Here is a 13,604-nt window from a genome sequence, read left to right as displayed (position 1 = left end):
TTTAAATTCTCATTTCAGAACAATAACTTTGAAAATTATCAATGACTTGCATTGGACATTTATTCTGTTTTATTTTCTGTTGTCAAATCAGTAAAAATCTATGATTTATTGATGAAGAGAAAGGCTACATTTTAAATCTGTGAAATATTTGATCAGCTCTGATCAGAAATATTTGTCGCTCTCATTCACGCACATCAGAGAGACACCAGCAGCTGTCAGAACTCAAACCAGTGCATGCTGACCATATCTCCCATTGCTCCCATAACTGCCATGTCAATGGAGGGGATCTGCATTGTTGTAGAACAGCTGGACATTGTCTTCGTCTTTCTGTTCAATGGGGAGACGTTAATTTGCTCAACAACTGCTGTGAGTGCATCCCTGTGAGGTGAGATGTCTGACTGGGCAAACAAGACAGACACACTTCCACACTGAATTGTGGTAATTCGGATGATGCGGTAAATCTGTGTCCACCAGTGTAACTGTAAATACACCGAGGAAGCAGGGCAAATAAAATGTGGGAATCTGCCTGCAGATAAAACTGAGGGGGAAAATATATCAATATACCTTTTTACAAAATATTTTAATGCTCCAATGTTGTCAAAAAGATGTCAACATGCCTAAAAACAACACTGAGGTGAAAAAAGCTGTAAAGACACCAGGAAGAGTAGCTCTCACATACATGTTCCCAGTTCTTACTGGTCCATCAATTACGTCGTTTTTTTGTTGTTGTTTTTTATTCGTAGGTATTGTGAACATGCGTGAATAAATAACTTCTGGGAAATAGATTGCAGAATGATACACAAAGATTAAAAAAAATACTTTTTATTCTTTGATTGAGGATCCATTCAATGAGATTGCAATGCAATAGTGCAAGTAGGGCTACTACTAGCAGTATGTTAACCTTTACTGACCACATTTCCTATTTTCTCATGTAAAAGACAAAGCAATCTGTACAGAGTAACTAAAGCTAAGAGTAACTGAATAATTTAACGCGGCTTCAATTGATGCTACGAAATCCGTGTGCTTGACGTCATCACGCAGGACGTAAGAGAATTGTGAAAGGGGGAATCGGGATTCCTCAGGATTACCCATCATGCCCCGCGGGTAAAGATGGCGACAGCGAAGCAGGACAGTAGCCCAACTTTATCCGAGGGACGCTGACTGGATTTTCAGCCGTTAGTTGAAGCGTCGCAATCGGGCTTTTTGGATTCTGGCCGCACGCTGTCCGAACCGCCGCTTCCCTACCGGACCACGGCCCTCCTTCCCGACTTGGGATCGGTTCTCAGCCGCTGTACGTGGCTCCTCCCTCCTCCGCGGCCGAGCCGAGGAAAAGAGAGCGGAGCTTTGATAAACTTTATCTGTTGTTTGTTTGGGGAGACTCCGAGCCTAACCGGACTTATCGGACTCACAGGTAAGAACTGACCCGACGGAACAGCGGTTCGGTCGTGGTAGAGTAGGGTGTTGTTCGGTTGGTGGTGATGGTACGGTGAACCGGGCCACTGTCAGACCTACCGAGGCACATCCGACTGTAGCAGGAGGTGTAGGTGCGACGTTTGGCACTACTTTATCCCGGTGTCGGACAAAAGAACCCCGCTGTGACTCCTGCAGCCTGCCAGATAGAACCGAGGGCAGAGGCGTCCTAACGTCAAACTGATCATTGTGTGTGCGTGCGCGCGTGTGCGTTTGCGAGCGCACGCGTCCATTTAAACGGCCTCATTCCCAGTCAAATGCAAACTTTTCCCTTCAAAAATTGGGTACGAGGGGGTCTAGAAATAAAATAAAATCAATTTGGGAACATGTTTAAATTTACAATACCGGTAATGAAATGATTTGATTTAAAAGCTTCTCAGGAACACCCGAGCTCGGACTGATGGGTTGGTGTGTGTGTTGAATTGTTAAATGTTTCTGTTGATCAGGAAACTCCGTGGTGTCACCCTGAAAACACCTGCACTCAGCAACAGGTACATGAGACCAGTCTGATCCATCACCAGTGGTGGACGGTCAGATATTGATGAGAGCTTTCTCAAACACGGGTCCACAAAGGTTGCCTGACTCTCAGATTGTGTACTGTGTGTGTCCAGTGTGTTCTTCAGGTGTCAGTTGGCATCGCAGGTGTTGGACGTGGTTCCCGTGTCTGTCAGATTCTGTCCAATTATGTCTCTCGTCCAGACACGTCGTTTTTTTCGCCTTTTTAATGAGTCGGTGTGATGCGCGAGAGATTTTTGCAGCATCCGCATCTCCATCATTCATGTGGTGTTTATCGCTCGTGGAAACCAGCCCTTTGGAGCTGTACTACGTTGTTGCTAGGCAACAGTCTGACTTAAAATGCCAACTGATTCAGACAGGAAGTGAAGCTTCATCAGACTTTAGCTGTGCCTTTGGTGGCTGTAGACTTCAAATGCTGCATTAGAAGACCAACTACATTCGTGTTGTGACAAAGGATGTCCTGTTTTCAAGCCTTTAATGCTTTTCCCACCCCACCCACCTGCCCCCCATTTTTCTTTCTAGTGGAACCTTTTCCTATAGTCCTATAGCTCCTATAGGAGCGACAACATACCCGAGACGAATCATAAGATCTTTTTATCTAAAACTGAGGGATTATTGGATCCAGCTCCACCTTTTTTAAGACAAAAGGTTCCATTGTTGAAATTTATTTTGAACAGGGAGCTGTGCTTTGCAGAGGTGGTCCCTGTGTCGCGGTGTGATGCCGCTGGCTCCCGGCAGAGGGCACTGTTGAGCACAGTACGCTGTTTGTATGGCTAACAATCTTTGCATCTAATATTGTCGTACGTGCATTGCATACAACAGGGATCGCATTGTCATTTGTTTCCTAAGATCTGGGTGGGGTTATGCATCATATATATGTATCTATATAGGCTAAGTAGAGATTTAATTACCAAGACGAGGTCTGTGTGTCCTGTGACAGGTTGGTAACCTAGTCATGGTTCTGCGATAACAAGGTTATTTTTCAGGTCCCGTACAACCTTGATCAGGAATAAATGGAGGTTATGATATAAGTTGCTAATAAGTTATTCAATGAATAATCAGGCAGACTGACAGATTGTGCCTGCTCCTCGCACACCAGCTGCCCCGGCTTAACCTTCAGCTGGAGGTGAGTGTGTTGTTCACACACCAATGATGTCTGTGGCAGGTGGTCAGCTGATTCCTCACTTCTCCTGGCGCCTCCGCACACAATGCAGTTGTTGTCATAATACGAGAAGTACCCAGAAAAATGTTTTGATGCGCCTCTCTAAATTGGAGTTTAGATGTCACTGTGGAATCTGTCACTCCCCATGTAATCTTCTGCTCCTCCTTTAGTTAGTAGCTCCTTTTGCAGCTCCTCGTGTTTCGTCTGCCTGAAGTTGTTGTCACCAGGACTCACCACATCTATCGCCGCTGTCCTTTTCTGTCCTTATCCACCACCATGAAGTCTGGCTGATTACCCAGCATCCCCTCTGTCTGGATCTGGAAGTCTCAGGGGACCCTAGTTCATTCATTCTTCCACAGGGACGGAGAAGATTTGCAGTTTTAATCTTGGAACTTCCAGTCTGATCTTTGTGCAGCCTGCAGCTGAGGTCACATAAGCTGTAACATTCACGGCGGCCACAAGGTGGCGCCACCGAGGCCTAGAAAATGTCAGAAGATATGATGACTCTTTATGGTGGATCTAGTAAATTAAACGTCAACTACCAGAATGCTAAATTAACCAGGAGATGAATTTGGAGCCTCTGGTTATTTTATAATGTGATAAATCTTGAGTAATTAGCATGTAATTTAACTTTGTCAGTGTATAATAGTGTTGAGGTTTTCTTTTAAGATTTACTTGTCGGGGTTGGATGTTTTCAAATGTGGCATCAGCTTAACTTAAACGTTGCTTCAGTGTTTGCTGTACCCGCCCTCTATGCTGTTTTGCCAGCTCACTGATGTTTTTCCATCGTCTTATGTTTCAGTGTTATCAGAGGCTTCAAAGGTAGAAGACAAGGAGGAAGCGGAGCAACGGGAAGGCTAAATGTGTGAGGATGAGTACAGCAGCACCGTTTTACAGACTCTCTGTTCTACTTACTGTTCACAGATGGCCCCTGCTGTCTAAAAATGTGTTTCTCTGTGTTTATGCCTTTAACTTCCTGTATCTCACTAACTTTGATGTCCAAATGTCTTTTATCGCTTCCTGAACTACTCACAATCAGTGCTGACTCTAACAATCAAATATCAGTCAAGTCATGTCTCCTTTTCTCTCAATCATTCACTCACTCATGTAGGGACATATCCACACACACACACACACACACACACACACACACACACACACACACAAAGCTCCTTTCAGTCTGGTCTCTTTTGAATAGTTTATCGTTGCTCCTCTGTGCTTGAATATTAATGAAGACTTCAGGTTATTTTCCAGCTGAGTGATGTTTCTTCTACTGTTTCATGTTTCACCAGATAATTCCTCCATGTCGTAGTGACTGTCGGCTTCTTGGTGTGAACGTGTGGACGAGTGATGATGGAATTGATGAGGTTTGTTTCTACGTTCTTATTCCCATGCTACGTCACTGCCATGATGTGTTTAATATTAATGCTGTCACAGATACGTTTTGGTTCTCTAACATATCAACTAATGTGGCTCAGTTTCATGTAAGCATTAGAGCTGAGTTGCAAAGTATTAAAAAGGTTCTATAAAGATGTTGCCAATGAAAAGTGTTTATGTGGAAACCTGGACATGTGACAGCAGCCTGCTTTCATCAAGTCTTCTCTGGTTTCACAGTTGGCTTTTTTAAACTGTAATGCCCCTTTTTGTGTTTTTTCTTTCCAGGTTGTCCAGTTGATTTTGCAGATTCAGTCAGTGTGGAGACACCAGCGCATCAGGTACAAATTCATTTAAGAGAAAGTAGAAGTTTGACAGAGAGGACAGCATTAAAGATGAGAACAGGAACAGGCTGCTGCAGCAGAGCATGACGCCATCGCGGCGCAGTCCCGCAGAAGCACCGCGTGTTTGAGAGAGCAGAGCCTGCTGGGTTCCACGCTCAGGGCACTTTGAATGTAAAATTCAGAGGCTGCCGACTCTGAACTGCTTCACCCTTAACCAGGACTGTCGGGTGTTCAGGAAGAGAAGGGAAGATAATTGTTTATTGATGGATTTTATTTTCCTTTAAGCCAGTACTTTGTGTGCTGTACATATTTTATGTATAGATCAGTGGGTCATTGAAGAGCAACATAGAGAACCTCCCTCTGTGATCTATACTTTCTGTGATCTGTAACAACAGCTGAGGCTGATGGGTAATTAAGTTTTTAGAGCATTAACTAATGATCAATGCTTTCGAATAGTTAACCGCAGTTAGTCGTTGGTCCCCTCAGGTCATATGACCAGACAAACGCCTATAGAAATGCTTCTCATTCTTCTGAGGCATATATTTCATTTTCTAAAGAGTGATGTCATCAGTAGGACAGAGGGTTCCAGTAGCATGTTAGCTGTGTTAGCACTGTGCCAGTCAGATTAGCTGCTTTATGCCGACAGGCTAACTGGCCTCATTGGGATCTATTGAGCCGAGTTTCCTGTTCTGGAAACAAACTGCAGATCAATGACTAGCCTGCAGACACACACTCACACACACACACACACACACACGCGCGGACTGTTATTCACCTTTTTTTGGAGTTTTAGCTTGAAACTTTGAATGTCTCCATATTTGCTGTTCTGTCCTCATGAAGATCCAAATAAAAGAAAATGGAGAAATAATTGAACTGAGAAAGGAGCATGTGCCCATTGTTGTTTCTCCCCCACAGCTTGGCTGGGGGTCCCCACAAAGATGCAGTAATGACCCATTTACGAAGCGTGTGTGTTTGATGCTGATGTGCGATGATCGAGCATTGATCTGCACAGAGTGAGCGAGCGTAACAGCACCGGCTGAGTCCAGTTGTGGTTTTGGTCTTGCGATTGGCTTTTGGTGGTGGACGCGCCGCCGTCCTCCGTTTCATCTCAGCCGTTTTCTCCTGACAGGAAGTTACTGAGCAAAGAACGAAGGAGGGCCCAGAATGACGAGTGCAGCTCCTGCCAGGAAGCCCTACCGCAAAGCTCCGCCACAGCATCGCGAGACGCGCCACAACCTGCCTGTTACTCTGCCCACACCTGCGCCGCAGCATGACCTCAGTCAGGTAAACCAACACAGCGTAAACACGCCTCCAACCACCCTGCTGCGCCGCTCCATCAGCGCTAAACGCCCTCAGAGTTACGGGTTGCCGCGCGGGGGGCCAACGTCGACACTCCCACGCTCTGACAGTGAGCTGGAAGTTTCCAGTCTCTCCAGCCTCGAGGTCTATGTTCCACCATCGGGTCGCTTCACTAGCCAGAGCCAGAGGACGCACCGATCCAGAACTATGAGTTCTCAAAGCCCCGCAGCCTCGCCCAGCCATCGCTCAACGAGGTGGCCACACACCGTCGCTGCATCGGCCACTGCTCCAAGGAGCATCCTGAAGCAGCCAGGTTCTTTGGAATCGAAGCACACTTATGACATCATCAGGAAGTCACAGTCGGTAGAGTTGCTAGGTGATGGAAGGGGGAAAGCGTCAAATGCTCCCCAGCCACCCATCCGCTCTCTGCGCCCGTCTGAGCGCTGCGGCGTGGCACGCCGATCTTCTGATCCATCCAGCCCGTGCGGGACCAGATACAACCAGCGGATGCACGTTCTGAAGGAGAAGGTCCGTTTCTCCAACTTCCTGGATGAAATCACCTGTCGGGTCATGAGCCCCGCCCACCTTAGCCAGCTCGGCAAGACGCCTTCTGTCAGAGGACAAGGAGACGCCGCCGTCCAACACCGCCGCTCGCCCAGCAGGGAGTGGCAGTGTGAGGAGACACCGGCTGAACGTAGCCACCGCTGGGACGACTGGGTGTCATCGGTGCAGCGGCCCGACGCCCTGCATCTGCTGGAGGGGGCGGGACATCGAAGGAGTAACAGCAGAGAGAGGACGCCACGAAAACGGGAGAAAGGAGTGAAGAAGGACGTCCAGAAGAGACATAAACACTCATTTCCTCTTTCTAATCAGTCGGTGCTCTCTAACGTGAAGGTAGGTCTCCTCCACGCTCCCCCCGCTGTGATGGAGGTTCCTGGAGGAACGCAGGTCTGTTTGGGTACATCTCCACCTGTGCTTCCTGGAGAACCTCCTCAGCTCCTGCCTGAACATCTCTTCACCGTAGCCGTGCGATGATTTTATGGATCCATCATGAATCGCGCCCTTTGATTATTTTGGCCTTTTAGCTGCCGTCATTGATTTGACGGTTCGGTGGTCATTTGATGCGGCCTGTGGAAACCCTGTAGCATTCAGAGCTAATGTGGTCCCGGGACATTGACCTGCAGGCAGCGTCGGGCAGCTGACAATGATGTAATGTTTAAAAGCCGATCTGATGGGATCATGTGTCGTTGCTTTTTGTGTTTTAGGAGGCGTACTCAGACTCTGACAAGATCAGGTGATACACCTCACGTCCTGTATTTCTCATACTTGGAGTGGATTATTCCGGCGTGTTGTTCAGCCCCCTGTGACCTTTGACCTTTTATCCTTTTCCCAGAATCCTCCAGCAGCAGAACGAGGACCTGCAGCGCTGCCTCTCTCTCTCCAACCACAGGATGGAGGCCATGGAGGCGGAGTTTGACGGCAGCCGTCATTACATGGAAGCGGAGCTGAGTCGGACCAGAGATGACCTGGACAAGATGAGGGACAAGTTCCGCAGGTGAAGACCCGCGATGCTAGGTGCTGTAATAAAGCCTCGATTGATAAACATGAGGTTGTGGCCGTGGCTGTCACTCTTCCTGTTTCCCTTTTGAAGACAAACAGAAATAAAAGGTTGCCTGATGCAATTAAATGAAAAACCTACGTGCAGACTGAAAGGCTGATGCTGACTTGACAGCCCCTGCAGTGGAACCTTTTACATTTTTGTTTCCTCTCTGTAGACTTCAGAACAGCTACACAGCTTCTCAGCGAGCCAATCAGGACCTGGAGGAGAAGCTTCATGCTCTGGTAAGTTCTCCGTCTGTGGTGTGACATCATTGCTTTGGTTTGACGCATTATTTGATCGGTTCAAACTCTGGTGCCTCCGACACTCGAATGATGAGGCCATAATACCTGTGGGGCCGCGCCTTTATTCTCATTCAGACCCATTCAGGCTCCCCTTTCGTCCAGATGCGCGCAGACAGAAGAAATTTGATCCTGGGTTTAGGATCATGGCGCAGTGCTGCCTCCCAGAGGCCGGTCATGGTATTACAGCCAAGCCCGCAGTAGCAGCAGTGTAGTAGTTCTGCCACAAGGGGGCAGCACACGCAGGCAATCCCGTTGATCAAGTGTATCTATTATTTTAAATTTCTCTACAGTGTTCGGAGATAAAGTTTGGGATTTGGACTTTCATTCTTCTGGGTGTTTTAGATAGTATAGTTAGTACAGTATAGTTCTGTATATATGATATCGACATTCTGTGGATTCTCCAAACCCAACTTTCCTCTCGAAATATCACATATTTGCTCTTCTTTCCAAATGTCCCAAGTTTTTATTTATTTATTATTATGAATGTGTGGCACTAAAAGTTCTGATTAAGACCTAGATGGTGCATATTAATGTTTTCAGAGGTTTAAAGCTGAATGTATTTAGAAGGTTTGAATGGAAAGCAGACTTCCTGTTAGTGTGTCTCTTTTCATCCTTCATCTTTTCTTCTCTTTTCTTCTCTCACGCTGCTCTTTGATGGACCAACTCATCCTCCTCATCATGACCCCCTCACCAGGCTGCCGTCAGTCAGACATGGGTTCATGCAGTTGCGTTTCATTCATTCATTCATTTGTTCATCTTCCTCTTCATCTGTCCACCCTCATCATCCTCTCCGCTGTCCATTTCCTGTGTCAACACCAAGTCCTCCAAACAAATTTTCCTTGTTTACTGGATTAATTGCTGCTGCAGGACAAATTTAATACATTTATTAAATAAATAAATTTAATAAAATCACAAATCAAGTGTTTGTGGCAGAAATGAAAGCATATTTTAGGATTTATAAACCATCTTTACGCTTTCTTTTTTTAAACCGGCTGTCAGCGCCCCCTATGGGTAGCCCATTGAATCACCCCAGTTCTGATCTCGGTGGGTTGTTTTTATTCCTCAAATACATGTTTGACTGTGAGGACTTGGTGTAAAACAAAGCTCAGGTTACTGGAGCTGCTGCTAGCGATGCTAATGTTTGTGTCTGCGCTTGATTAAAGTAGAGATCTCCAGTTTCCCACTACGCAGAGAAATTAGCTGAGAGCTACGAGACAAGTTTGTTTCCTTGACTTAACAGATGGTTTAGGTAAAAACTAAAAACTTCAGACGTTGCAGTGGAACAGAGGTTTGTTGTTTGACCGTGATTCATCATTTGTTACCAGCTAATCTTCAGAGGTTTAAGATGACTTGAGTTCTTGACCTGCAGCAGAGGAACAAACTAAAGGCTGTAGAACGTTAGCTACATGCTAGCTGCGCTGGTCCAAGCTGCCATTTATCAGCTCTGTTTTAAACAAAGCGATAGCATTTCAGCTTTTGGCTTAAAACAAAATCTGATGGGATCTCGTTGATCTCCTCAGTACAGCTGCCACCACCACGTCCCATGATGCATCTGTAACACGCTGCTAGCCGATGTGGCGTTCAAATGATCTGGGAACACTGCAGCCGTGCAGACAGATCAGCTCGCAGACGCTAAATTAATTGATCTCAGTGTCGGTATCAACATCTGTATTCCCACGTGGTTGGAATGAAGCTCCGCCTCCTATCAACCGGGGCTACCGATGGTCTGTCTCTCCCGTGACGCTCACGTCGTGTTTCTTCTTCGTCCAGTTACGGAAGGTCGAGCGAGACAAAAAGACGATGGAGCAGGAAATCGTGGACCTGACCAGCAAGCTGCTGGACGCTAAGAACACCATCAACCGCCTGGAGGAGCTCAACGTGAGTCCCGCCGTGGTCTGTTGGCGCTCCGGCCCGACCGACCCTGTCGGCGGGGTCGATCATGTGGTTGCTATGGTTAATGAAGCTCTGTGTGTGTGCAGGAGCGCTACAGACAGGACTGTAACCTCGCCGTCCAGCTGCTCAAATGCAACAAATCACATTTCAGGAACCACAAGTTTGCTGATGTAAGAAACTCCTACGTGTGTGTGTGTGTGTGTGTGTGTGTGTGTGTGAGAGAGTGTGTGTGTGTGTGTGTGTTTAGATTCCGAGTGTAGTTTTAAAGTGTCTGGTTTCCTGTGACTGTGTAGCTGCCCTATGAGCTGCAGGATATGCTGAACAAGCATATGAAGAGCAGCCTGCCAGAGCGAGGCTCCGCCCCCGGCGCCCAGGATCCCGACACCCTCAGTCTGACCCCAGCCGATGTCGTCCCGACCTCCGTCATCGCCCGCGTCCTGGAGAAACCAGAACCGCTGGTCCTGAACTCGGCCCAGTCCAGCAGCTGCGGCCGGCCGCTGGCCGAGGACGTGTTCGTGCACGTGGACATGACGTGCTCGGCGGGCGCCGAGGGCGGCGGTCGCGAGATCAACCAGGAGGCGGAGCAGCTGCAGAACGGCTCGCTGTGCAGTCACAGCAGCCTGGAGGAGGAAGTGGGCGGGGTCTCCGCCTTTGAGAAGCTGAATCCGTACCCTCCCCCGCCGCCCCCGAACCCGTTGTATCCAGGACGCAAGGTCATCGAGTTCTCTTCCGACGACAAGGTGAAGATCCCCAAAAACTCGCCTCTGCCCAACTGCACCTACGCCACCCGGCAGGCGATCTCGCTGAGCCTCGTCCAGAACGACGATGAGCGCCATGTCCCCGGAAGCCCCGCCCCCTCCTCCCACAAGCGCACGCCGCCGCCGCAAGGCGACGCCGCCAGTGAGCCGCTGTCCAGCCAGTCCAGCCCGTTCAGCAGCCCGCCGCAGGTACGGTCACACCGACTCCTCTGGGATTGTGGCGCCGCAGATCCTAAAATGTCTCTCTTAACTCCGCCCCCTCAGGCGCCCAGCGTTCTGGCCAGCTCCGGCAGCTCCGAGGAGGACCTCCTGGCCAACTGGCAGAGAATGTTCGTGGAAAAGATGGCGCCGTCCTGCGACGGCTCGGTGGTTCACCGCACGTCCTTCAGCAGCCGCACGGCCCAGGAGCTGCAGAGGAGGCGGCTGGCGCCAGGGGGCGTGGCTCCGTCCTCCGACTGCCACAGAGCGGCCTACTCGGACGGCGAGGAGGGCTCGTCGGTGCGCAGCTGGACGCCGAGCCGCGGCTCCAGTCTGGACACCGACACGGACGTGGAGCCCAGGCCCAGCAGGCGGGGACACTTCGGCTGTGGCGAGGAAGGCGGCGAGCGGCTGCTGATGAACCTGGAGGACGAGGGCGACCGTGAGGACGCGGCCGTCGCTTTGGCAACCAGCCCTGATGAAATCCACGTGAAAGAGGAGGAGGAGGAGGAGGAAAGAGATGTGCTCCCTCACGAGCTGCCCCTCATCTCGCCTCGTCTCCTGGACTTCGACGCCACCCTCGGCCTCCAGCGGCCCCAGAGGAGCCCAAAGAGGATGGGTGTGCACCACCTGCACCGCAAGGACAGCCTGACCCGGGCCCAGGAGCAAGGCACGCTGCTGGACTGACCCCGCCTGGAGTCCTGACCCCCCCCTCCTCCTGCAGAACCACCTCCCCACACTGTGCTCACCCAGCCACTGTCTGTTTCCATGGCAACATGTCTGTCACTGGCTCGCATGCCATGCCCATCCAGGATATAGCCATATGATACCGCCTAATGGTGTGTGTGTGTGTGTGTGTGTGTGTGTGTGTGTGTGTGTGTGTGTGTGTGTGTGTGTGTGTGTGTGTGTGTGTGTGCGCGCGTGTGTGTGTGTGTGTGTGTGTGTGTGTGTGTGAGAGAGAGAGAGAGACTCACAACAAAATTTCAGATCTTAAATTGACAACTTTGCCTCCACTTAGAGGAGTTTTAATTTGAAAAGCCACGCCAGGATACACATAGACAGTCAGTGCCTCTCGCCCTCACTCTCTCCCCCTCGTAAAGGTTGCGAGTGCGACGCCTGAAGGTCGGGTCTCAGACTTCCTGTGTCCGTCACTGTGCTCTGATCGGATTGGTTCATCAAAAGGGGCGGAGTTCCCTTGAATGTAACCATCAAAATGTTGATTTCTGTTGATTATTGAGACGTTTTTCCGTTTGATCTTCTTGTTCTTCTGATTATGTTTCCATGGAAAACTTTTTGTGTCTTAAAAAAAACAAACAACAGAGTCCATAATCAATAATCCACCTTTTCCTATTTGGAGAACATTTCTGAATGTTCCTGGCACGATGGCGCCTCTGTACATAAGGATTGAATGTTCCTCACAGCTCTTGATTGTTGCTCACTCCACCATTGATCGTCCACTGAATGATTGATCGGTTCCTCACGTGTCGGCTGTTTTCACAGGAAGTGATTGGATATTGATCAGCACCATGTGACGTGTTTGAACTTTGATCCGTGTTCCAGCATGCTTAAAATCAAAAGTGATGGATTCCAAGTGATGGGGTTTTGAGAGTGTTCATTTCATTGGTGGCAGGATGGCGACGGAAACGTGGCGGCGACTGAAAACCCCTGTTGCATGATGGGACATCGCGGTATTGAACAGCAAACTGTCACATGATTTTCATCAGCTGACCACGGAAAGGCACCGAAAAGACTGGCGAGTGTTGGCGGAGCACGAGGATTGTGTCCTTGATGGAAGCTAAAACCGCGATAAGGTGTCAGTGCCCGGCGTTTCCGGTAGAGTTTAGCACGGAGGCTAGCGTTAGCGGGAAGCTAGCCTGTTCTATCTAAGAGATTCGGGATCGTGAGTGTTTTTGCTGCCACGGATGGATCACCAGTGCAGTCTGGGTAAAAATAGAATAAAAACTGGGTCTCATTCATTCTTAATGACTTCTCTTTTGTCTTTGTGAGCAGGGCTGGTTGTCCCGGTAACGGCCTTGTGGCGAAAATCATGTGACAGTTACTTTCAACTAAGCTGCTTTGTCATTTAAAAACAGTCTTAAAACCATTTACACACGAATTCAAAATGATCTGAATAGTTCAAGGTGACATTTCAAATGTTCACCTCCTGTTTGATCATTTCAATAACCTAAACTTAAACATTTCAATAACCTAAACTTCAAAACTTGCATATCAGCTGTATTTCTGAGTGGTTCCTGGATGAGAACGTGTTCTGGAACAAAACTCCTTAGAACTAAACGAAAACAAGGGGCCTGACAGCACTTAAGATGCAGTTCTGATAGCAAACCCACTGTTCTTAAATGTCACTGAATGTGTAAATTTATCCCTTTTCACCTAAATTTTAACTTGTATTACAAATCCCACACGATGATGCACAACTTGATATACATCAATAGCTCACTGCATCACCCATAATGGTAACCTAAAATAAATTACGCTGTTAACATTAATTTCATTTCACACCATAATTGACCTGTATCGGCACCACTGGAAAGATTTTTTTTTTCTCTGTAAAGTTGCTAAATGTTGAAGATAGTACTGTGATCAGTACCAAATGTACTTTATTGCACTTACTGCATTTGAAAGACTAAAAAATAAGGATGTTTTGAATTTAGCAAAATGGATTATTCC

The 13,604-nt window shown here is 48.2% G+C and overlaps 1 protein-coding gene across 1 annotated transcript; it reads left to right on the top strand.

Moving 5' to 3' along the window:
• The first annotated feature begins 1,074 nt into the window (after positions 1 to 1,074).
• Positions 1,075 to 12,899, top strand: tjap1 (tight junction associated protein 1 (peripheral)). The gene is made up of 12 exons (XM_011603189.2): positions 1,075 to 1,411; positions 3,951 to 4,013; positions 4,441 to 4,515; positions 4,811 to 4,863; positions 5,996 to 6,150; positions 7,431 to 7,459; positions 7,559 to 7,720; positions 7,941 to 8,007; positions 9,838 to 9,945; positions 10,047 to 10,130; positions 10,254 to 10,907; positions 10,983 to 12,899. Exons 5-12 carry the CDS (start codon positions 6,031 to 6,033, stop codon positions 11,601 to 11,603), a joined length of 1,845 nt encoding a protein of 614 aa, XP_011601491.1. The 5' UTR covers positions 1,075 to 1,411; positions 3,951 to 4,013; positions 4,441 to 4,515; positions 4,811 to 4,863; positions 5,996 to 6,030; the 3' UTR covers positions 11,604 to 12,899.
• Positions 12,900 to 13,604: the final 705 nt, after the last annotated feature.

This window comes from Takifugu rubripes, chromosome 4, assembly GCF_901000725.2.
Source record: "Takifugu rubripes chromosome 4, fTakRub1.2, whole genome shotgun sequence".
NCBI lineage: Eukaryota > Metazoa > Chordata > Actinopteri > Tetraodontiformes > Tetraodontidae > Takifugu > Takifugu rubripes.
Note: the sequence above shows the minus strand (reverse complement) of the source record. Positions and strands in the feature narration are given on the sequence as shown.

Excerpts from the sequence above, each read along its gene's own strand:
- tjap1 (XM_011603189.2), top strand. The coding sequence starts at position 6,031 with ATGACGAGTGCAGCTCCTGCCAGGAAGCCCTACCGCAAAGCTCCGCCA. Across the intron at positions 10,131-10,253 it reads GGAACCACAAGTTTGCTGAT|CTGCCCTATGAGCTGCAGGA; the intron begins GTAAGAAACTCC and ends GTGACTGTGTAG. Across the intron at positions 10,908-10,982 it reads CGTTCAGCAGCCCGCCGCAG|GCGCCCAGCGTTCTGGCCAG; the intron begins GTACGGTCACAC and ends CCGCCCCCTCAG.